Source organism: Hoplias malabaricus, chromosome 16 (assembly GCF_029633855.1).
Source record: "Hoplias malabaricus isolate fHopMal1 chromosome 16, fHopMal1.hap1, whole genome shotgun sequence".
Taxonomy (NCBI): Eukaryota; Metazoa; Chordata; class Actinopteri; order Characiformes; family Erythrinidae; genus Hoplias; species Hoplias malabaricus.
In genome coordinates, this window is record NC_089815.1 from 3,103,028 (window position 1) to 3,126,341 (window position 23,314).

Genomic DNA, 23,314 nt, shown 5'->3' on the forward strand with positions numbered 1-23,314 from the left:
GTGTTTCATTTGCGGTTTGCAAGCTTGCAGTTGTCAAACTGGAAAAGCTGCCATTTTTCTTCAAAAATGTTGTCTTGACTAGTTTAAGTTGAGAAATGTAACCGAATAACTCACAGACTGTAAAAGAGACCAATCAGAACAACCCAGTACCCAATGTGCTGTGACATCTCAACCACAACCACAATCTCAAATAGGACTTTCCCCCAACCCTGGTTGGAATGTATTAATAAGTTGTGATAGTGAAACTTAAAATGACTTTTGTACTAGCGTAGATATTTTTCAAGAACTAACATCTACACTTCATCCTATGGCTTTTGTGATTTTTCTTTCTTCAACTTCTCACGTGTAAACTAAACTTTTCCTTTTTTGGTTCCGTTTTGGGCTTTTTAGTGTTGTGTAACTGAAACTCTTGGCCAAGTTGGAGCAGGGTCAAAGCAGTCAAGTGCCAGACCAGTGGGCATTAAGTAATATTGTGCAGTTGGCCAGATAAAGCTAGAATCAAAATTCGCTATGTTAGTATTTTTGATTTAATATTTTCCTCTTGTGTTTCTAGCTGTGTACATGTAACAGTACATGTGGTGATTTGGATTTTGTTTTAAATGAAGCCGAAATAGTCATGTTTTAACCTGTAACCATTCATTCATTCATTCATTATCTGTAAGCGCTTATCCAGTTCAGGGTCGAAGTGGGTCCTACCTGGAATCATTGGGTGAAAGGCGGGAATACACCCTGGAGGGGGTGCCAGTTCTTCACAGGGCAACACAGAAACATTCACTCACACCTACGGACACTTTTGAGTCGCTAATCCACCTACCAACGTGTGTTTTTGGTCTGTGGGAGGAAACCGGAGCACCCGGAGGAAACCCACGCAGACACAGGGAGAACACACCACACTCCTCACAGACAGTCACCCGGAGGAAACCCACGCAGACACAGGGAGAACACACCACACTCCTCACAGACAGTCACCCGGAGGAAACCCACGCAGACACAGGGAGAACACACCACACTCCTCACAGACAGTCACCCGGAGGAAACCCACGCAGACACAGGGAGAACACACCACACTCCTCACAGACAGTCACCCGGAGGAAACCCACACAGACACAGGGAGAACACACCACACTCCTCACAGACAGTCACTCGGAGGAAACCCACATGGACACAGAGAGAACACACCACACTCCTCACAGACAGTCACCCGGAGGAAACCCACACAGACACAGGGAGAACACACCACACTCCTCACAGACAGTCACCCGGAGGAAACCCACACAGACACAGGGAGAACACACCACACTCCTCACAGACAGTCACTCGGAGGAAACCCACATGGACACAGAGAGAACACACCACACTCCTCACAGACAGTCACCCGGAGGAAACCCACACAGACACAGGGAGAACACACCACACTCCTCACAGTCAGTCACCCGGAGTGGGATTTGAACCCACAACCTCCAGGTCCCTGGAGCTGTGTGACTGCACCAACGTGCCGCCCAACCTGTAACCAATCGTGATAATCTTGGAGTAGTATTTGAACAAATTTGAAGCTAGAGTAGATTTGTCATTGACAAAAGCAAGTGTTTATATCGGTTATTTTGTCAGAACACTGATCTTCTTTTTTGTTACATGGTTTCATAGACAGTCACAATGCTTGTTCAGTGTGATTCTACCTGTTCTTGTCTCAGTGTCTTTAAATACAGACAAATATTCTGCCTTGAATTTCAGGCTTTTGACCTTCTTTAGTAGCCATAGTAACAGCATCTGTCAGACAGAGTTAATACTGTCTTTTTGATATAATACAAAGTGAGTCGATGACATGTTCAGTACCTTAATTTAGGAAGCATTTATTGCACGATATTCGTATGCAGTTTAAGCAACATTTACATGACAGGCTTTTATTTATTTATTTATTTATTTATTTATTCCCCTCTTTTAAAATGTCATGCAAAGTTACAAGATTGACCTTTTAAGGCCATTGTACTCTTAAAGGAGCAGTTAACCTTAGATGAACAGGAATGTACACAATTGGCAAATGCCTTTGGACACCTGCTTCTAGATGTTGGGAATTTTCTGTGAGGATCTGATGGCCTCCAACCATAAGGTCATGTATTCTAACTGCGTGCGGATCCATTTCTTCAGGGCCTAATGCAGGAGGGATTTAAACCTCTGTAGCCCACAATTGGCATGGAGCATGGTGACCTTAGCTTCATGCCCAGCGGCTACACAGTATCAGCTTTTTATTTCATGCCTTTGTATAAAAACTGTACAAACAATATTCTCAATGAGTGCACCTTTAACATAGCAGAAATGATTCATTATTCAAACATATGGGCTTATTGTGTGCGTGAGCTGTAGATTTTTCTGACCGTATCCAATTAAGAAAAACATAGCTCAGTGTTTTGTAGTCCTACCACATTTCAGAGTGGTTCTGTAGGAACTGAATGTTCTACTTGGCTGGAATCTGGGTTAATAATGGCAGCCAAGGGGATTGAAGTGACTCTGTCACCTTTTGAGCTTGATCTGTATTTTTGGAAAGTTCAGGAGCAGCAACGTGGGTCTGTGGACTCTGCAGACTTCTGCAGCTTAAATAGAAGCGGGAAGAATCTGTCAGTCACTCGGGCTGATCGTCCTGGGCAGTCTTCTCCGGTGCTCTTTAGTTTTCTTTTCATTTTTGATTATTGCTTGAGTGTTAAGATGGCACATAGCATCAGAGTGGTCTCATCTGATCAACTTTTTTAATCATAGAGGAAACTTACATTTTCTTGTTACTAATGTCATCTCTCTCTCTCTCTCTCTCTCTTTCTCTGTCTCTCTTTCTCTCTCTGTCTGTCTGTGTCTCTCTCTCTCTCTCTCTCTGTCTGTGTGTCTCTGTGTCTCTCTGTCTGTCTGTCTCTCTCTCTCTGTCTGTCTGTTTCTCTCTGTCTCTCTCTTTCTCTCTCTCTCTCCTCTCTCTCACCCTCTCTCTCTTTCTCTGTGTCTCTCTTTCTCTCTGTTTGTTTCTCTCTTTCTCTCTGTTTGTTTCTCTCTCTCCTCTCTCTCACCCTTTCTGTCTGTCTGTCTGTCTGTCTGTCTGTCTGTCTCTCTCTCTCTCTCTCACCCCTGTAGCCAGTGAGACGCCAGTCCTTGACTGCACCCACCCCAAACACTATTTCCTGGGAGGAATACATCACCGCTGAAACGGGAAAGTACGTCTGATGCAGAATTGTGGCTTTAAATCAGCTGAGAATTAATCACCATTATATTGATTAATGTGATAATGAGCTGTAATGGAGTCTAAAATGCTAAAGTCTTTAAATATGACTTGTTTAGGCACTTTTTCCACTCGCATCTGATTTTTCAGAACTCATTTACAGGAATAGCCATTTTTATTCACTTTCACTCTCTGTAATGTTTTCTTAATTGCATTATGTGCTTTTCTGTTTCTTTCTCACAGAGCGCCTCATCTGGGAAGAGAGCTCGTTTGCAAAGAAAGCAAGAAAAACTTCAAAGCAACCGTAGCCATGAGTCAAGATTTCCCTCTGGGCATCGAGTCGTAAGTGTCAGTGTTCTGATATCAGTCCCGCTGGTTAATCAGTGTTCTCCCAGTGTGTTTCTCAGAGGTAGGGCTGAAAGGTTAAAGACCAGCACATTTAATAAATGCTCTCCTATAGACAGTCCTCTAGATTTTGGGAAGTGTAACATTCTTGCCTAAGAGTAAGGGTCATTGAACGGAGGGTGTAGTCCAGGACTAGGCTTAATCCCTCTCTGAGAAACCACCCCACAGTGTAGTGTCCTCAATGGGCAGGGAATTAAAGCCCTCTGCGTGGAGGACAGCTGTGTTCTCGCGGCTTAAACAGTTGTTGTAGTGTTCCACACTGACATTTCTAAAATTGGTTTAATAACATTTGCAGCCATTACAGTTAGAAAATTGCACTCTTCCTGATTGTGATTTCAGTATTAAAACATGCTTGATTGGCTAGATTTGACGGATATGGTCTGGTCTCTCTCTTTTCACAGGTTATTAAATGTTTTGGAAGTGATTGCACCCTTCAAGCACTTTAATAAGCTCAGAGAGTTTGTTCAGATGAAACTCCCACCAGGGTTTCCTGTGAAATTAGGTAAGACGAGATTTAAATATAAAAAAATATACAGTGGAACCTCTACTAACGAACGCCTACACTAATGAACTTTCCAAGATATGAACCGGGCATTTGAATAGTTTTTGCCTCCACCAACGAACCACGACTCTAGAAACGAACCCGAGCCTCCTCTGAGCCGGCGACTGGAAATGGCCACTGACCCCAATAGACGAGTCTCCCAGCGCCCAGACTTGAGTGAGCTTTTAAGATTAGCACATTGTAGCTTTAGCAATTTAGCATTAGTGTAAATAGCAGACATCGAAATTCGTGCTAAGTTAAGCCGTATCTACGCTTCGTCTCCCCACATTCACCGCCTACTCTCCGTTATTCCACCCACCCCCCACCTCCCATCATACAGCCAGTGCCTGTGTTACTCCTCCAGCCAGTCGTCACGTCTTCAAGGTAGCGATGTGTAACCACTTACAACTTTATTATTTCTTTTTATTGCTGTTTCCACTGTATTTCTCTTTTATTTTTAGTAACGCTACATGTATTTTTTACTAATTTGAGAGTGTTGTAAACATATATCAGTGCAAAAAGGGTGACTTTCGGGGTGGGGTCTGGAACACATTAATTGCTTTTCCATTATTTTAAATGAGGAAAATTGACTCGAGAAACGAACTTTTCCACTTACGAACCGGGTCACGGAACGGATCATGTTTGTAGGTAGAGGTTCCCCTGTATAAACTGTAATTGCTTTTTCTGTAAACAAAATGGATAAAAATGTTATTTATTTATTTATCCCATTTTTTCCAGACATCCCAGTGTTTCCCACCATCACAGCGACAGTGACTTTTCAGGAGTTTCGCTACGATGAATTCGAGGACTCCATTTTCACCATACCCAACGACTACAAAGAGGATCCTAGTCGCTTTCCAGACCTCTGATCTGTCTCGTTATCTTTTACTTCTCTTCCTGTCTCTGTCTCCTTTCCCTCCCTCCATCCAACTCCCTTTCTCTCAAAGGGGAATGACGGATATCTCACTTGGCCAGGCTTCAATGAGAAGCTTCTCCGGGAGAAGAGCCACGCTGGGTTTTGTAAGCGCAGAATAACAATATTCAGGCAGTACTGTACATGACATTGGTTTAAAGGGATCGCGCTGAACTGACATGTAGTAACACTCTGAAGAAAAAAAGCCGTCTATGGGACTTCCGTGTTGACTAAAGGCTTTTTTCAAAGCTAGAGTAGCTTGGAGCTAGAGCTGTCCAGAGCATCATCCTAATGCACTACATTGTGAAGCACTGTGCGGTGTTCTACATGCTCACAACAACAACAGCAGAGGCTCTAGCGTAGCTCTTTGTACTTAGACATTGATACTACATCTGAAACACAAACGCCGTGAAGGTGTAAAATCCTCTGGGGTATGTTGTGGGAAATGTGGCATTACAAGTTCTGTATTTATGTAAGCCTTGTTTTCATATACCTTTGTAAAAAAACAAACAAACAAAAAATATCAGCCGTGTTACGGAATTTTACATTCACATTTAAGAAAAATAAATAGAGGTGCGATTGTACTTTTGGGGGTAACTTGTATATGGTTTGGATCGTGTGACATCTGTTGCGAAATATAATCTGTATGTTCTTTCTACAGATGACACAAGCCTTGTGAGATTGTAAATACCTATGTTTCTGGGGCTTTGGGTATAAGCTGACCTTCCAAGCTCCATCCGCGTGGTTTTCTCTCATGGACGTGATGTTGGACACGGATCACGAGGCCCTGGAGTAGAGCCCATTCCAAAACGAAAGTGGTTGTTAAGTATAGTTTGATCTAAACACGTATTGTTTGTTTTTTATTGGGATTTCATCAGCAAGAAACTTCATGCTTTGTGATACCTTGGATCTTTTAGGAAGATGTTTCATTTGGACCAATCCGTGTCACCCTTCATAAGGGGGCTTCCGTTTGTTCAGGTCAGGGTTTGTTTTCTTCTTCCTTTTAGAGCAATGCTTGTCATTACATAAAGAATGGCACAGAATCCAGCCAATCACAAGCCTACTGTCCGTTCTCAACAACAACAAAGTCCAGCTCAACAGTGTTGGATTGTGTTAAATCTAATCTGAATATCAGTGTAATGTAGTGGAACTAAAAGTCTAATTTCCTTTTGACTGAATGGGACTTTCGCCAGGGCTCTGTGAAGCTTATCCAACCTCACAACTGTTGCTATGAGTGGAGAGTGTTGTAGGTGGAGCGTAGATAGGCCAGTTGTCCTTCAGCAACTTTTTTTTCCCACTGTACAACTGCTTCTGTTCCGCCGTTCCTACGTTTTGTATTTCTTCTTATTTCCAATTCCTCCCCACCATCTGTTCTCCACTGCACAGGACCACTAGAGTTCCCTCAACAGCACAGGCCTCTTCACACTTCTCAGAAACTCCGGAGACTCACTTGGTACCCTATTGTTGCGTATTTGACCCTAGTCTGGTCAAGAAGCTCCTTTGTAAATTGATTGTATAGTTTGAGATGGACTTTGTTTAGATGTTGCATTGGCTGGATACCAGTCTGTGGATGCACATACTCTTTCTCAGTTATTTTATTTTCTTTATTACCACCTTGATAGACGGATGTAGATATATATAAATATATATATATATATATATATATATAAATATATATACACACAACACTTCAGTTTAGAAGAAATGGCCTGTATACTGACAGACATGTTAAAGCTGGTAGCGTGTACGAACGTTGGAGGAATGTTTTGAGTTCAGATGCAGAAGGAGCTTGATCAAATTTGCACCAGCAGGCGTAGTGTTTGAATGGTTCGGATTAGAAATGTTTTATTTATGTAACCCTTGTTTTTCCTTTGTTTGTAGTATTGTTTTTTTTTAAATCTACACTGGATATTGGCCTCCCACTGGTCAGATGTTTTAATATGCATCCAGGCTGCACTACTGGTTAGTGCGACAAACAGGTGTATGCTTTCCTTTCCCTTTTTTTGTAATCAATCAACTTCAGGTTTCTTTGTTTTGTGTGGTTTATTTGTTTTCTTGTTTTTAGTTTTGCGCATCAAACTCTGCGCCTGGTTCTCACCTGAACACAGATAAACCAGTTGTACAGCAAGAACCTTGTACGCCACACTTTTTTCATGAGGAATTGTACTTAATAAAATGTCCACATACCAAAACTGTGGTTGTGAATGGGTGTTTTTAGCTACAAGTTTGGGCTGAATCTTTACCTGTCTTTCTGAGGATCACCCCAATTAATGAACTGTGTTAATGGGTTAAATAAAAAAAAATGATCTGGGTGATGCAGCAGGTTAGTGTCGCAGTCACACAGCTCCAGGGACCTGGAGGTTGTGGGTTCGAGTCCCGCTCCGGGTGACTGTCTGTGAGGAATGTGGTGGGTTCTCCCTGTGTCTGCGTGGGTTTCCTCCGGGTGACTGTCTGAGGAGTGTGGTGTGTTCTCCCTGTGTCTGCGTGGGTTTCCTCCGGGTGACTCTGTGAGTTCTCTGTGTCTGTGTGGGTTTCCTCTGGGTGACTCTGTGAGGAGTGTTGTGTGTTCTCCCTGTGTCTGCGTGGGTTTCCTCCGGGTGACTGTCTGTGAGGAGTGTGGTGTGTTCTCCCTGTGTCTGCGTGGGTTTCCTCCAGGTGCTCCGGTTTCTTTCCACAGTCCAAAAACACGTGTTGGTAGGTGGATTGGCGACTCAAAAGTGAGTGTGTGTTGCGAAGGATTGGTGCCCAGTGATTCCAGGTAGGCTCTGGACCCACTGTGACCCTGAACTGGATAAGGGTTACAGATGGATGGAAAAAAAAATTATCTCGATAAATCGAGAATTGCACTCCAAAGTTTATTTTATGTTCAGCCGGATTATTATTACCTAGTGTCGTCATAAACTGTGCTTTTTGTGTTCATCAATTGTGAGGTTGGGAAATTGTATATCTGTGACCAGAGTGAAATGGCTGAATTAACTTATCGGATAAGGCTGTTGATAAACGTTGACAAATCTATTCATTGCACCTCACTGCTGCAAACTCCCGTTAACACTCTAAAGCAAGAAATGAATCTGTGGGAATGTAATCAGTTGTGCAGCCAGTGTTTCATATTTTAGAAGCCAGTAAATGGTGAAACTAAAGATTAGGACTCAACATCAAGATCTGAGCTCTAGCTGAGTACTAGAAAATGATTGTACTGTGTACCTGACAACTAGCAATGTTTAATAAGTTCTTACTGAATCTATTAATCGTTCAGCCCCGTGAACCCTAGTGCTTTACATAACGATCACCATCTGACACACGGTAAGAGTTCATGTTTTATTCTCAATTTACAGGACATTGCAAACAATACAGAACCATTCTCCAAATAATCTACAATCTATGAAAGCAGGAAAGATGATGTGCAAAATAGAGTGAACAGCAAAAAACACAAGATTCATGAAACAGTTTTGGCCATTGGCACTTTTCACCAACTATGATTTTAACTAAAAGTCACCAAAAAAGGCCATCGTAGTGCTTATGGTTTCCGTATCTCTAACATTCTTAAATTAAAAACGACAGACGTGGCTTAAGCTTAGTCCTGGACTATACCCTCCTTTCAATAGAAAGTCACAATTCACAATGCAGAGTGGTCCAGGACTAAGCTTAATCCCTGTCTGGAAAACCACCCCAAAAAGTCACTTTAATGACGAGGTCTGATTTATTCGTATAAAAGATGACTTAACAGAACTGCTGTGAGGATTTATTTTAAATGGAGCATTAAAATTTCCTTCTAATGCAGAAAACCAGAAAAGGCTTGTACGAATGACTCAATAATACGTGGGAAAAGAGAAAAAAAAAGTGAAGCATCTAATCTACAGAAGAACATCATTCCAAATATGATTGAAGAAAATTTTCTAAAGTGTGTACATAATTAAGCCTAAGTTTCACTGGTGTTTACAGTAGTTTGGAGAGAGATGGAGAAATGCAAGTAGAACGTTCTGAAGATTCTGGTAAAAGATGCCTCGGGCGATTTTCACCAAAACGAAAGCATCTGTCACATCCAAACTCTGCTCAGAAACATTACAAGAGAAAAATGTTGAAACGATTACAGCTCGGAATAACAGCTGCTGGTCAGTGCTGTAGTCAGTCGCTCATGTCCATGTCCTCGTCCTGCTGCTCGTCGCTGGGGCCGTCCGACTCTCCTCTCCCTGCGTCGTCAGCGCTGTCAGCCTGCGTGCCGGCCGCCTGAGGGGACGTGACGTCTGAGCTCCTCTCTCGCTCTTCCTCCCGCTCGCTGTCATAGCCTTGCTCCTCTTCGTCATAGTCCCTTGTCACCTGCAGAGAAGAGTCAAGTCAAGTCAGACATCCTCCTAAAGTAGGAAAACCAATGTATATTGAGTGGTTAACCAGTTTCTGGAAATAATCCTGATAATGAAGATGTAAGAAATGACCAGGTGTAGCTTAGCATTGGCCAGGGATCAAGACCTGCTGTGAAAATCCAATTCAAGCTCAGTGAGACATAAGAGGGCATGTTGATGTTCTCCTCCAAGTGTGCTGAGCTGTCTAATGACATCATGTTACCAGCGATTACAGAATATGCATCGCCTGGCCACTAAGGCTAGTCTTCACCCTCCCAGCCTGGTCACGTCATGTGATTAGGGGAATGCCAGCTAGGAGGCGGTTAACTACTTATGTATACTACACCAGAATGTGCCAAACGTCATATCTCCCTGCCACAGAGACACAGAACCACGACCTCCACCAGTCTGACAGAATCATATACAGACGCCTGTGGTGCGACACCTTCACATCGCTCTTATCACCATCAGATTTCCGTTCTCGCTCCTTCTCCTTATCTTTGCTCTTCTTGCTGGTTGAGCGCTCTCTCTTGTCTCGGTTTCGCTCGTCTCTCTTGTCCCTCTCACGATCCCGGTCACGTTCCTTGTCCTTCTTCTTTTCCTTCTTATGTCTGAAAGAGAGAGAGATTATTCCGAAAGGTAAGATCAAAGTAATCAAAATCCTTTAAAAGAGAAACTAATCTAAACGACGTGAAGCTGTACCTCCTTGGAGAAGGAGTTCTGGAGAGCCTCCTCTTTGGAGATCTGGACTTCTTTGGTGACCGAGAAATGCTGCGGCTCTTCCTGTGGCGTCTGCTAAGAGAAGGGAGTGGGAGAACAATGTAATTAAGAAAAACGAAAGTGGACAATCATATTTTTACTTGTACGTTAACAGATTCGCTGTACGTGATCACCAGTTCCCCTGAACCTACCGGCTAGTGCTGCGGGAACGTCTGGCACTGCTGTAGCTTTTTGGTGGAGTTTTGGAGCGCTTCCTTCCCTTGTCCTCCTTCCTCCTATCCCTACACAAAGCAAGGAATAAAGAACAAATGAATCTATGCAAAACTGACCTATATATTTCTCTTTGGTGACTGAATGTATTGTGCTATTAATTTACCGACCTCGACCTAGAACGTCTGCTCCTGTCCTTGGAGTGAGATCTTCTCCTCCTGGGGCTCTTTGATCTTCTCTTGCTCCTGGAGCGAGACCTCCGTCGGGATCTGCTCTTGGAGCGCCTGGAAAAGCAGATATGTTTTAGCGAAAGTAATAGTTTAAACTTCCAGGTAAGCCTATGGCAAGAAGGATTTTGTAAACCAAGAGGCTCCATAATGCAGAGATACAAACCTGTATTTGGAACGGGACCTTGATCTCCTCCTCCGGGACCTTGACCTAGACCTTGAATGCTTCCTTTTGTCATCCTTCTTATCTGTAAGAGAAAAATGTGTCATGCAGTTTGGTAAATTGAATTTAAGGAAACAAAAAAGCTTGCAGTCTTCTGGGAAGGCTTTCTACAAGATGTTCAGAGTGTCAAATAATGCCAGAGGAGGTTTGGAACTCTTCACACACTGTGCACCTTAGCACTCGGTGACTCAACTCTGTAAACGTATGTGGTCTGCTATTTTGTGGCCGATTTGCTGTAGTTCCTAATTCCTTACACTCCTCAATAATAAGAAGTTACTACTCACTTCCAGGCTCAATGGCAGCAGAGATGAGTGACTGGGCCTCTCTCACTCTCTTCATGGCCTCTTCAATCTCCTTGTTTGATGCATCTGCCTTTAGTCCAGGGTTCAGGTTTAAACCGGCTGCCATTGGGTTCAACCTGCAATGTAACACCCTAGTGAGTTGGGATACTGGACTGTGTGGTCTTCTATCAGGGCTTAGAAATTACACTGGATTAACTGAAAGACATTAAAGCATGTACTTACTTGGGATCCATTGATGCCATAAGTTTCATAAGCTGCTCTGCTGATAATGACTAAAAGAAAAACAGAGATATTGGTTTACTGCTTTGCCACAGTGAGGAAGAATTAAACCCTGAGCTTCTCAAAGCTGATCCTAGCTCCCATCACATCTGACGCAATTACATGGAAAGTTCAAAGTTGATCTGAACTAAAACAAAGCCAAAACCCACTGGAACAACCCCTGACCTAATATTAATGTATAACTGTTGTTGAAAAGGATTATTGTGTCAAACCTGAGGGTTCATGTTGGGTCCAGGCATGCCCAAAGCAGCCATGGCATCCATAGCAGGCCCTCCCAGACCACCGAGAGGGACTCCACCAATCTGCAGACAACAGAAACCAAAGAGGTTGAGTACATGTCCACATGACGGTCTCCATTTCTGCTTGAAACAATACATTGCACCATGCCACATTCACACTCAGATGCTCGTGAAGGCCTCGATTCAGTGCATCAGGATCTATACTTTACACTAATGGCAGATCTTCCCTAGACTCTATCGCTTGGGCTCTGCAACACTTACCGATGGCACTGGATTGGGTGTGGGGAGAAGCCCACCCCCTGGGAGCAATCCTGCAACGGCGTTGGCGGGAGCCAGCAGTGACAGAGCTTTAGACTCGTCAGGAATGACTCCTGCAACGTGGGCGAAACAAAAAAGGTCAAATAAGTTAAAAATGAAACCTTGAGTGCGCTCACAATACAAACAGACGCACACAATGAAGACAATATAGATTTCCTTGTCTATATTTGACATCAATACTCCATTTGCAGAGGTAGCTAAAAGATGAGGTTCCCTTCACAAAAATATAATGATACTACAAGAAGAAACAAACAAAAAAATAAGTCACTAGACACACTGCCAAGATGTTATCACCTGAATTTGTATTTTTAAGTCATGAACCAATTGTAAGCAAGAACAGTCGGCTGTCCAGAGGGATGTGCTCTCATGTTTCATTAGCTGTTTTATGAACAAGCGACTCACGTCGGCTGCTTCGCTATAAAGCACACAGAGACATCAAAATACACAAAACAGAGTTTATGATTCGGGGGATCAACATCAAATGACAGTTCATTACTAATGTGTAAATTTAATATATATATATATTCCGTTTTCTTTGTTTATTTTTTTCCCAGAATGCTTTTGCTGGTGTTCATAACTGAACCCACTGTAAGGCTTTAATGTTAATCAATGAAACATTAGAAATGAACAAACGTGCCCCGCCAGCAAAAGCCCATTTGACCTCACCTACAGAGTTTGCCAAATGCTGAAGAGAAAAAAAAATGAGTTAAACAAATTGTGTGATGCATGAAATCCGTGGAGCGATAAAAGCAAGTCTGCAATTAACATTTTACTGCACACGAGAGACAGAGAGAGAGAGAGAGACTTGAGAAATGGGACAAGCTTCAGGACAAAACTGTTGTGTTGCATTTTCTGCTGGATCAGGTTTATACGACTGGCAGAACCAGGGAAAAGAACTGGAAAACACAACAACAAACAGAAAACAGAAAACCACCATTAAAAAGGTTTTCAGCCTTTTCTTTCTGAGTCATGTGGAGAGGATTAACAAGACATTAAAGACCATCACACTTACGGCAATGACTTCACTGTCTCTTTTCTCGGTTTGGTGAAAAGCTCAGAGGAAGCCCACAGTGAGACCATGTGGGGGAAAAAAAGTGTCTTCTACTGACACACAGTTGCTAGTGTATGGGTGTATAACACTCTCAGATTTTACATTTCCAAACTGCATGCAAGACCTTTACGCTTAAAGGAATACACCAGTGTTTTTTAACGTAAGCGCTACCAGCCACATTTGCAAACTGTGTCTGATAAAGACAACAATATCTTAGATGCATTTAGATGTGTACTTCCTATATGAAGAAGATCAGGAAACCCATTCCACCCATTTGTCAGTTGCTGAAGTCTGTGGATAAACATGGGAAACTACAATCCTTGTCGGACGAAGCCTGTGAAAACTCCGCCCACTGGAAATTCTCATCCCAACGTTAACATTTACTGATTCATTGAGTCAAGGTCCAGTAACTTCTCTCACAAGTGTGTTCTGAGACAACAGGTCGTCGTCTTTCTGGTACGTTCTAAATACAGGAAATGAATGTCTGATGCTGCAGGTGTGGCAGTAAAAAACACTGACGTACTCCTTTAAGGTCAATTGTATGTGTTCTTCACTCCTTGCATCTAAAACAAATTAAAATCTTCAGGAAAACTTCAGTGAGAGAGTCAAACGCCAATGTAACCAAGAGAGTGGGTGTTTTCCAGCAGGACTGCTTGTGGACTCAACACTTGATGGCCTGTATTTTTTTCTACAGTTCCCTGTGGGCAGTTGACAGGACCTGTCAGTCACCAGCAGCCTCTGCAATTGCCTTGTCCACTACAAAAGTCACACACAAATCACAGAGAGAGAAATTTACCCAAAGAAATGGAATTAAAGCAAAATGCCATGAGCTGGGAATCGATCTGTTCCTTCAGCTCATGAAACATCTGTGTTACGTAAATGAAAATATTCATCTGAATGCGAGTGGCAGCCATTTTGTTTTTTTTTTTTATTTGCATTACTTTCATATCTGACTGCAGAGATACAAGAGGTCGGCTCGTGTGTGAGTCGCTTTTAAAATGTTAAAACATCACATACAAATGAACATCCTGGTGTTTTAAAGATGGGCACAAACCTTCAGCGAATGGGACAACGATCAAGGCTCTGTCCACAAAGACCGTGTTCGTCAGGTGCTGGGAAACTCCAACTGATTCAGATTCGTGGAACTTTACAAAACAGACACGTGAAGTCACAGGCAAGGGAGAATCACTGGAAGAAAATATAAAAGCTTTTGCAAAATGTACAATCAGAGCCCTGACATTTAGACACACCCTCTCTAATCAAACTGGCTCTATGTGAACGCCAGATATTTTTAAAAAGACACTGCTCTCGGCTCTGTGTCTTCCTTTAAATGAAATCATATCACGTCCAATAAGAACTACAGTTTTTAAAATTTGAGGATTTCAGACAAATTAAAAATACCAAAATGCAAAACACATGTGAGTGAAAGGGAGAAATACAAGACAATTTACTGTGTATTTTATATAATTACTGTCTAAGGATTACTGTTTTTATATGTATATAAATATCAGAGGATGTTATTTACATTGCAATCCCATTTTAAATATTATAATCGTTCAACAAAATATGAGAAATATTTTAATCTGTTAAAAATAACCCCTGCTACCACCACACTTATAAACTGATGTCAATTTTTCATACGTCTGGGACCCAGCTTTTCTGTGTTTTTTCGTCTTACCTGGATTTAAGCAGATTCTTGCTTCAACAAAGAAAGAACACAATGAAATCAAGATCTCAACTTTCAAATTCAAGCTCGAGGTGAGAGCTAAAGGGCTCGTGTAATGGAAAACCAATTTTTCTTGTTTTTAAATTAATTTCAATGAAGTAAATAAGCATCGGTAACTTTCAAAAATGTACCTCTCATTACACAGACTCTCCAGAACCTAAGTCGTGGTTTCTGTGATGTCACAAAAACAAATGCACAGAGATACAGCTCCTTATTCAGCTCTTATTAACCACGTTTAAGTTACAAGTTTCCAGTCTGTTTTTGGAAAGAGGAACGGTATAAAGGCAGACCCCACTCACGGCGCAACAAAAGTAGCCTCTTTGGTTAAAGCAGAAACACTCACGTTATGAAGCAATGAGGTGTGTTTCAGTGTGAAGCATGTTTCAGTACGGTCAGGCATTAAAGAAAGTTTGGTTTTCCACAATATCTCAATGTCTCTACAGTAAAAGACACATGTCGTACCACTAGGCGTGCAGTCTTTGTTATCTAACCTACTTTTGTTTTATACATAAAGCCAAGCAGGAGAAATAATGAGGAGCTTTAATTCTAGTGGCACAGAAGCATCCATAAGCTCAGCAAGGTGTCTAAGATTAATACAGTTACTAATTAATGTCAGCATTAAGGACCATGATCTAGTGAAACAGAAAATAGCTGCATGGGCGCTGGAGAACAAAGAGAAAGCTCAAGATAAAATTAAATATTAGGATCACAGAGCGGAGGAAATATGGAAGAAAGCTTAACACGTCTTAATAAACTAATACAACGACCTAAAATACCAAAATCTTTATATATATATATATAAAAATCAAGTGTTTGACCTTTATTTTGAAATGGCAGTGTTCCAGAAAAATGGTCTGAAACCATTCAAATTCATAGGTAGGGATTTAATTACGTAATAAACCTAAGGAACCAATCCAACTAAAAAAATGGGACAGAGCTGTTGAGCTGCAGATGAGTGGCAGAGGGGTGGGTGGAGACAGGGATGTTTTAAATTCATTTTCACAGATACATAGGCAAATGTTACATCAAAGCCATTATTTAAATAAATTCTACATATGTAAATGTAATTAACAAAGATGAGTTTAACTGTTTACTAAATAAAACATTTATTCTTGTGTTTTGTTAATATATTTATTCTAATACAGTTTTTCCTTATTTTTATTAATATTTTTTTTTTATAAATGCTAGCTTACTTTCTGTTTTTGGCATTTTTGCTCTTGTTTGAGCTTGTAATACACGGTTTTCCTCCGGGATTAATAAAGTAATCTATTTATCTATGAAACAAGACTCTCAACGAACGGGCTGCCGTATTTTCCAAGGAGTTAAAATGGAGATAATGTATGTGACTTCATGCCGATATTAAATTACCAGCTGGAGCTCAGGGCTAGTAATGAGAGAGAAATGTGGTGGTTTTACCTCGTTGTTTTAGTTCATTAAGACTCATTAACCGTTTTAAAATGCTCCCACTGCACCGCGAAGATACAGTAAGTATCCCCCTGAGTCAAGTTTTCCGTTCCACCTTAAATGGTTCAGGAACTGCATCGCCTCTTCTGCAGCATTTAAGGTGGAACGGGTAAATTGGGAAAAAAAAGAAGCCAATTTTAGCTTCGTGAAGAGTGCTAATAAGAAGTAGGTATACTGGCTATCTGTGGCCTAGTCACTCACTCTGGTGGGAAGAGTCTGAGCTCTTCAATGTTGCCCAGGAAGCCGAAAAGGGTCCTCATCTGCTCCGAGGTGGCGCTGGGCGAGACGTTGGTGACCTGCACCACGTTCGTGCCGCTGCTGTTCATTGTCGCCGCCGCTGTTTACCACCGAAGCCTCGGCTCTCTCCCTAACGCTAATTCTGCAACGGCCACGAATTCCTGCCGATAAATCCCGCTGTGGTCGGTCAGGACATAAGAGTTTAAACGTGCGCTGACCACAGTGCCATACGTTAAAATCCAGATTTTACCAGCTTTCTTGGTTAATTTTTAAAAGATCGTTTTAAACGGACCAATTTTTCATTTGAATCTCGGCTGCAGAGAACAACAGACCCCTGTGAATGGCTTTTCATAATAAAGGTTTTAAAAGCAAATACATATTTCAATAAATTAAAACTGATTCTATCTTAAAAAAAAAGGAATGTATCATCTAACTTCAAAACCGCGTAACTTTACAAACCACATAAAAATATACCGTGTTTGTAAACGTTTTGCGATTATAAAATACTGTTGTTAAATTATTTTAGATATTTTGTCAGATTTAGATATCGATCCAATAAACATATTTATTATGTACAATTAATTTGATTACATTTATATTAATTTGTATTGTATTTTTGTAGTAATAAACACACGTTTCAGGGACTTTTATTGTGAAACCTGAAAGGTCTTTTCTGTGGTGGACGGGACGTTGTCAGAAGAATGGAGTCTCAAACAGAGACGGTTGCTCCCTCTCGAGCGGAGAGAAAAGCCCAGGACAAGGCTCGGATTGTTCAGAAAGAGGCTCAAAGAAAGGCTTATAAACTGGTGAGAACATCAGCGGTTTCGTTTTAGTTCAATAATGAATTAACCGCTTGTAAAATCACACATTTGTCAGTAAATGGGTTCAGAACACCGGCTCTAACAACCTCGTCTCTGTCATTTTTATCAGCTCCATTGACCTTATAGGTCCACTTTGAATTTCTACACATATATAGTAGTCCATCTGTTGCTCTGCGTGTTTTTTAGCCCGGTTTCACTCTGATAGGAAACGGTTAGAACCTCACAGGACCCCACAGAGCAGGTGACATTTGGGTGGTGGTACAAGTGACTCAGACACAGCAATGCCACTTGAGTTTTTAAACACATTCAATCCTGAGAATGATCCACAAACCAGTTAATGCCTTTTTTAAAGTCCTCTCTGGGTTAACTGTAAAAACTACAAAGTGCAATCATATGGAGAATGGAGAATAACTTCAGGAACTAAATGTTATTTTAATGTTGTGGCTGATTAGTGTGTAGAGGCTCTGGGAGCTGGAGGTAACCCCCCTCACCAATCAAGGGGTTATAACTAGGCGAAATCAACACTTATTGGTTGTGTGCAGGTGTCCAGAATACTGAATAAATCTGAATGTGAGCGGACTGAAGAGGAGTTTGCTGTACTTCAGTGTCATCAAGACACTGTTCAAGAACTGGACAAACGACAGGTTCGACGAAACATCCTGAAAAGGAAGCAGGAAGAGGCGAGTTCTGCAGTTGTCTTCTTCCTGAAGTGGAAGTGTTTATAAGGCCCATGTCCTATGATTTTCTTTAAATTGATTAACTTTGTTGCCTGCTCATGACATTTATGTGGTTTAATGTCATAATGTTAAGTCACTTTTTCTTTTTGCTTTGTTGATTTCAGCTGTTTGATGATGTTGACGATCTGAGGACCAAAGTGAGGCAGCTCGCTGAAGCACTGCGCCAAGCACAGTATGCTGTTATCTACACAGGAGCTGGTATTAGCACGGTACAGTTAATATCTGTCTTAATGGTTTATCTTTCTGTATTAAACACTGAATGCAAGGTTATAACGTCTTTTATTGTGCCAGGCGGCGTCCATCCCAGATTACAGGGGCCCCAATGGAGTATGGACACAGCTGCAGAAGGGCCGGTCCGTTTTGTGAGTCTTCCAGTGTACGTTTGCCATTATTATTTAATTGTGAATTAAAGAAGAATTTAACATAACTACAAATTGTTTATCTCCCACAGGGCCTCAGACCTCAGTGATGCGGAACCAACTCTGACGCACATGTGCATCCGGATGTTACACAAAGTCAAAATGGTCTGCATGCTACAATATGAATCATATTCTCAATGCTTAAAATTCATTAATTCATTCATTATCTGTAAGTGCGTATCCAGTTCAGGGTCTTGTTAGGTCCAGAGCCTACCTGGAATCATTGGGCGCAAGGCAGGAATACACCCTGGAGGGGGTGCCACTCCTTCACAGGGCAACACACACTCACCCATTCACACCTATGGACACTTTGAGTTGCCAATCCACCTACCAACGTGTGTTTTGGGACTGTGGGAGGAAACCGGAGCACCCGGAGGAAACCCACGCAGACACAGGGAGAACACACCAACTCCTCACAGACAGTCACCCGGAGGAAACCCACGCAGACACAGGGAGAACACACCAACTCCTCACAGACAGTCACCCGGAGGAAACCCATGCAGCCACAGGGAGAACACACCACACTCCTCACAGACAGTCACCGGGAGTGGGAATCGAACCCACAACCTCCAGGTCCCTGGAGCTGTGGGACTGCGACACTACCTGCTGCGCCGCCGTGCTGCCCTCAATGCTTAAAATGAGTTAGAATAAAGTTAACCGTGTCATGCTCAAACTGTGGGTGTATGATAAGCCTGTGATTGTAGGTAATCGCTTATCAGTGATGACTGACAAGTAACCAAATGTCTCCAACTTGTTAATAATAATGTTTGGAAAAGAGGCTTGATAGAGAACATTATCTTCCTATTTGTTCAGGTTAGTTGTTAACATAGAAAACTTAAAAAAATATATAGTTAATGGTTTCACAAAGGCATCTATAGCAGCGTTCCAGAGCATGTCCATCATAGACAGAACACACCATAATAATTGTGGCTTTGGAACTCGCTCACACACATTTAGCACTCTGCATATCCAAGACGTAATTATGTAAGTCATTTAACAATTACCATGTTCCCATTTAGTGGTGAATAACAAATGGTGCACCGACAACTCCTATGTACAGCCAAATATATCGTTATTTTTTTTGTGCATGTACTTGGGCAGGTTCAGCACGTGGTCTCCCAGAACTGTGATGGTCTCCACCTGCGCAGTGGTCTTCCCAGACACGCCCTGTCTGAGCTCCATGGAAACATGTTCATAGAGGTAATCCTCACTTCTTTATAGTTTTCCCTGATCAACTCATAAAAATCTACTTGAATGATCCCTTAGCCAAGCATAGCATTCAGCCAGAGTTCTACGTGTTTGATTTAAATCAAATAGGCCTTTGGTTTCTGGCATGTATCCAGTGTAATGCCTATAAAACCAGACAAAAGAACAGGTTAAAGAGATTTTGTCTATACAGGGGTTGGACAATGAAACTGAAACACCAGTCATTGTAGTGTGGGAGGTTTCATGGCTAAATTGGAGCAGTCTGGTGGACAATCTTCATTAATTGCACATTGCACCAGAAAGAGCAGAGTGTGAAGGGTTAATTAGCAGAGGGTAAGAGCACAGTTTGCACACAACATTATGGGGGACACACCAGAGTTCAAAAGAGGACAGACTGTTGGTGCACGTCTTGCTGGCGCATCTGTGACCAAGACAGGGAGTCTTTGTGATGTATCAAGAGCCACGGTATCCAGGGTAACGTCAGCATACCACCAAGAAGGACGAAACACATCCAACAGGATTCACTGTGGACGCAAGAGGACGCTGTCTGAAAGGGATGTTCGGGTGCTGACCCGGATTGTGTCCAAAAAACATAAAACCACGGCTGCCCAAATCACGGCAGAATAAAATGTGCACCTCAACTCTCCTGTTTCCACCAGAACTGTCCGTGGGGAGCTCCACAGGGTCAATACACACGGTCGGGCTGCTGTAGCCACACCTTTGGTCACTCGTGCCAACGCCAAACGTCCGTTTCAATGGTGCAAGGAGCGCAAATCTTGGGCTGTGGACAATGTGAAACATGTATTGTTCTCTGATGAGTCCACCTTTACTGTTTTCCCCACATCCGGGAGAGTTACGGTGTGGAGAAGCCCCAGAGAAGCGTACCACCAGACTGTCGCACGCCCAGAGTGAAGCATGGGGGTGGATCAGTGATGGTTTGGGCTGCTGTATCATGGCATTCCCTTGGCCCAATACTTGTGCTAGATGGGCGCATCACTGCCAAGGACTACCGAACCATTCAATGGTTCAAACATTGTGTCCTGAAGGCGGTGCCGTGTATCAGGACGACAACGCACCAATACACACAGCAAGACTGGTGAAAGACTGGTTTGATGAACATGAAAGTGAAGTTGAACATCTCCCATGGCCTGCACAGTCACCAGATCTAAATATTATTGAGACACTTTGGGGTGTTTTGGAGGAGCGAGTCAGGAAACGTTTTCCTCCACCAGCATCACGTAGAGACCTGGCCACTATCCTGCAAGAAGAATGGCTTCAAATCCCTCTGACCACTGTGCAGGACTTGTGTATGTCGTTCCCAAGACGAATTGACGCTGTATCGGCCGGAAAAAAGGAGGCCCTACACCACACTAATAAATTATTGTGGTCTAAAAAACGGTGTTTCACTTTCATTGTCCAACCCCTGTACGTTTGTCATTTTAACAGTATCTAATACACTTGTTATTGTATATTTTAAAAATGTATTTAATACGCCCCTTAACTCTTACCAGGTTTGTGTCTCGTGTTCTCCAGTACGGGAGGTGATCCGGCTGTTTGATGTTACTGAGCGTACAGCACTGCACAGGCATGGGACAGGCAGGAGGTGTCCATATTGCGGAGGCGAGTTGAGGGATACCATAGTCCATTTTGGAGAACGAGGGACTTTGGAGCAGCCGCTGAACTGGAAAGGTGCCTGTGAGGCGGCACAACAGGCCGACCTCATCCTCTGCCTCGGCTCTAGTCTGAAGGTGGGGCAACAGTTCTCTCATTCGGTTTCTGCGCGTTGCCACTCTGACGATTGGCAGCGTTATTTATTTGCATGTGTTACTTATTGCAGGTCCTGAAGAAGTATGCATGCCTTTGGTCAATGAAAAAGCCTGCTGCTAAAAGACCAAAGCTGTTCATTGTCAACCTACAGGTGAAGGCAGCTTTCATCATGTCGTTATCCTGGTGTCGCTGCAAAGAGATCAAACTTGATTTGATGCTTTTTTTTCCTTTCTTTCTTAGTGGACACCAAAAGATGATTTGGCCACTCTGAAAATTAACGGAAAATGTGATGACGTGATGCGTCTTCTAATGGAGGAGTTGGGTGTTGACATTCCAAACTACAACAGGCAAGGATTTAACATCCTTTGGGTTATCGTTAGTTTACTACATTATTCAGTAATCATACACACTTACAACTGATTTTATTTACAATAACAGAACAGAAGACCCAATCTTCAGCTTCGCAACTCCCCTTAGTCCAGAGGAAGAGAACAGTCACACACGCAAAACACTGGCACCCCCTGACGCTTTGGCAGACTCTACACTGGATTCAAGAAGCAAAACTGAAGACGATGGGGTAACGGGAGGGTGGTTTGGACGAGGTTACAACAAAGCGAGGAAGAAAAGGAAAGCAACATATTAACCCATGGTCCTTTCTCTCATTGTACTCCATTGTAGAGGTAAGAGAAGGAGCAGGAGGATAAGAAAGAATAAGGAACTGCTGATCTAATTCAAACTCTTTAAAATCTTTAAAGCTATCGAACTATGTTCTTTAAAACATTAAAGTGCCTTCTCTTGTCTCCTCCAGTGTTTAGACAAACGGCAAAAGCCCGTCTTGCCCTGAAGGAACAACCCCAAATCTAAAATGTAGTAATGACATTTACCAAGGTTTCTGCTGAATAAACAATGAGAGAAAGCTAACGGACCATAAAACAGGTTTGTTCACTGTGAAAAATGTATTATAAGCAGAATGTTTCTTATCGGGAAACATCTGATGTCACAAATTACACCTGTCTCCGGCTGAAATCCATAATTAGCTCCTCACTCCTTATATGGTAATGTGTCATAAAACTACAATGTACACATTCAGAGTTTCTCTCATGCGTTGTGGTGTTTTGATGTCTCTCTTAAAGAGGTAATCTGGCCCCCTACTGGACTGGTGAGATAATGCAACCATTTTCGTATTCGTCTGGATGGGGTTCTTTTCAAAAACGGTCTCTGAGGTAGGGCCTGTGTGGTAACTGTTTTCAGTATTAGCTGTTTGCACCCTGCTTTTACCCCCCCCCCACCCCTCAGGGATTCAACCCAAGCAATACATGGCAGGGCTGTAGTAGTCGAACATGTACGCTTGTTTGGGCCAGTGAGATTTCTAAAACTGGAATACAACCAATACCAACTGAAATAACTGTGCAGGGAATTTAAACTTAATTTATAACATCGAGAACCTGGTGTGAGAAATGATTTATCTGCTTCTGATCAGTGTTAGGAATAGCCAAAACTAACTGAGCTTCACAGACTGATTTTATTTCATGGAGTTTGCTCAGTTAAATGTATAACAAATGCTGGAGGCAAGAATTAGTAGGTAACTGTGTAACTGACCACACCAGTGGAAAATATACTGATGCCAAAATGAGAATTGTATTTAAAAATCTTACTATGTTCACATTAACATGGCTAGTAAAGATTGTAGAGTATTTTACAGAACATTGTTTAACCCAGAGAGGTGCTTCCTGGCCTCCTACAGTATGTTTGACGTTATGAAACAGTGTATTGGAGTAAAACATAAGGCATTCTTCTGTGATATTTTAGTTGCTGTATGTAATTGTGAATATTTCTGTGGATATACGTCTTGAATTTGTATAAGTAAAAAACCACTCTGGTAGTTAATGTTCCTTGTACATTTGAACTAATTTATGGGCAGTGTGAATAAAAATATCCAAAATAAAATGTCATTCTCAAACGTATGAATTCTC

The 23,314-nt window shown here is 42.1% G+C and overlaps 3 protein-coding genes across 5 annotated transcripts in view; 2 read left to right on the forward strand and 1 right to left on the reverse strand.

Moving 5' to 3' along the window:
* ankrd13c (ankyrin repeat domain 13C) overlaps positions 1–7,342 on the forward strand; it is a 28,025-nt gene extending 20,683 nt beyond the window's left edge. Inside the window, exons 10-13 of the mRNA XM_066647743.1 lie at positions 3,112–3,191; positions 3,440–3,538; positions 4,003–4,103; positions 4,881–7,342. Of these exons, the coding sequence (XP_066503840.1) occupies positions 3,112–3,191; positions 3,440–3,538; positions 4,003–4,103; positions 4,881–5,011 (411 nt within the window). The 3' untranslated portion in view covers positions 5,012–7,342. The remainder of the gene's footprint in view (positions 1–3,111; positions 3,192–3,439; positions 3,539–4,002; positions 4,104–4,880) is intronic.
* A 1,028-nt stretch (positions 7,343–8,370) lies between these two features.
* Positions 8,371–16,728, reverse strand: srsf11 (serine and arginine rich splicing factor 11). Of its 2 annotated transcripts, none has more exons than XM_066646909.1 (12): positions 16,356–16,728; positions 14,019–14,152; positions 11,857–11,966; positions 11,569–11,658; positions 11,300–11,349; positions 11,060–11,193; positions 10,719–10,800; positions 10,496–10,609; positions 10,307–10,396; positions 10,098–10,187; positions 9,841–10,006; positions 8,371–9,372 (listed from the first exon to the last, which is right to left on the reverse strand). In XM_066646909.1, exons 1-12 carry the CDS (start codon positions 16,478–16,480, stop codon positions 9,181–9,183), a joined length of 1,377 nt encoding a protein of 458 aa, XP_066503006.1. In that variant the 5' UTR covers positions 16,481–16,728; the 3' UTR covers positions 8,371–9,180. The 2 variants fall into 2 exon arrangements, with proteins under 2 accessions (XP_066503006.1, XP_066503005.1); XM_066646908.1 differs by having other exon boundaries at positions 10,098–10,190.
* A 315-nt stretch (positions 16,729–17,043) lies between these two features.
* On the forward strand, positions 17,044–23,274 carry sirt7 (sirtuin 7). 2 transcript variants are annotated; one of them, XM_066646911.1, is made up of 11 exons: positions 17,044–17,197; positions 17,755–17,892; positions 18,054–18,158; positions 18,241–18,311; positions 18,401–18,473; positions 19,470–19,568; positions 21,086–21,322; positions 21,412–21,492; positions 21,582–21,688; positions 21,780–22,021; positions 22,150–23,274. In XM_066646911.1, the coding sequence occupies exons 1-10, from the start codon at positions 17,093–17,095 to the stop codon at positions 21,982–21,984; spliced, it is 1,221 nt and encodes a 406-aa protein (XP_066503008.1). In that variant the 5' UTR covers positions 17,044–17,092; the 3' UTR covers positions 21,985–22,021; positions 22,150–23,274. The 2 variants fall into 2 exon arrangements, with proteins under 2 accessions (XP_066503008.1, XP_066503007.1); XM_066646910.1 differs by having other exon boundaries at positions 21,780–23,274.
* The last annotated feature ends 40 nt before the right edge of the window (positions 23,275–23,314 follow it).

Bases quoted from the DNA above. Each gene is read 5' to 3' on its own strand.
- srsf11 (XM_066646908.1), bottom strand. From the start codon at position 16,480: ATGAACAGCAGCGGCACGAACGTGGTGCAGGTCACCAACGTCTCGCCC. The intron at 10,801-11,059 runs GTGAGTAGTAAC...TTTCTCTTACAG, and splicing joins TGCTGCCATTGAGCCTGGAA to ATAAGAAGGATGACAAAAGG. The intron at 10,191-10,306 runs GTAGGTTCAGGG...CCCTTCTCTTAG, and splicing joins CGTTCCCGCAGCACTAGCCG to CAGACGCCACAGGAAGAGCC.
- sirt7 (XM_066646910.1), top strand. From the start codon at position 17,093: ATGGAGTCTCAAACAGAGACGGTTGCTCCCTCTCGAGCGGAGAGAAAA. The intron at 17,198-17,754 runs GTGAGAACATCA...GGTTGTGTGCAG, and splicing joins AAAGAAAGGCTTATAAACTG to GTGTCCAGAATACTGAATAA. The intron at 18,474-19,469 runs GTCTGCATGCTA...GTACTTGGGCAG, and splicing joins TGTTACACAAAGTCAAAATG to GTTCAGCACGTGGTCTCCCA.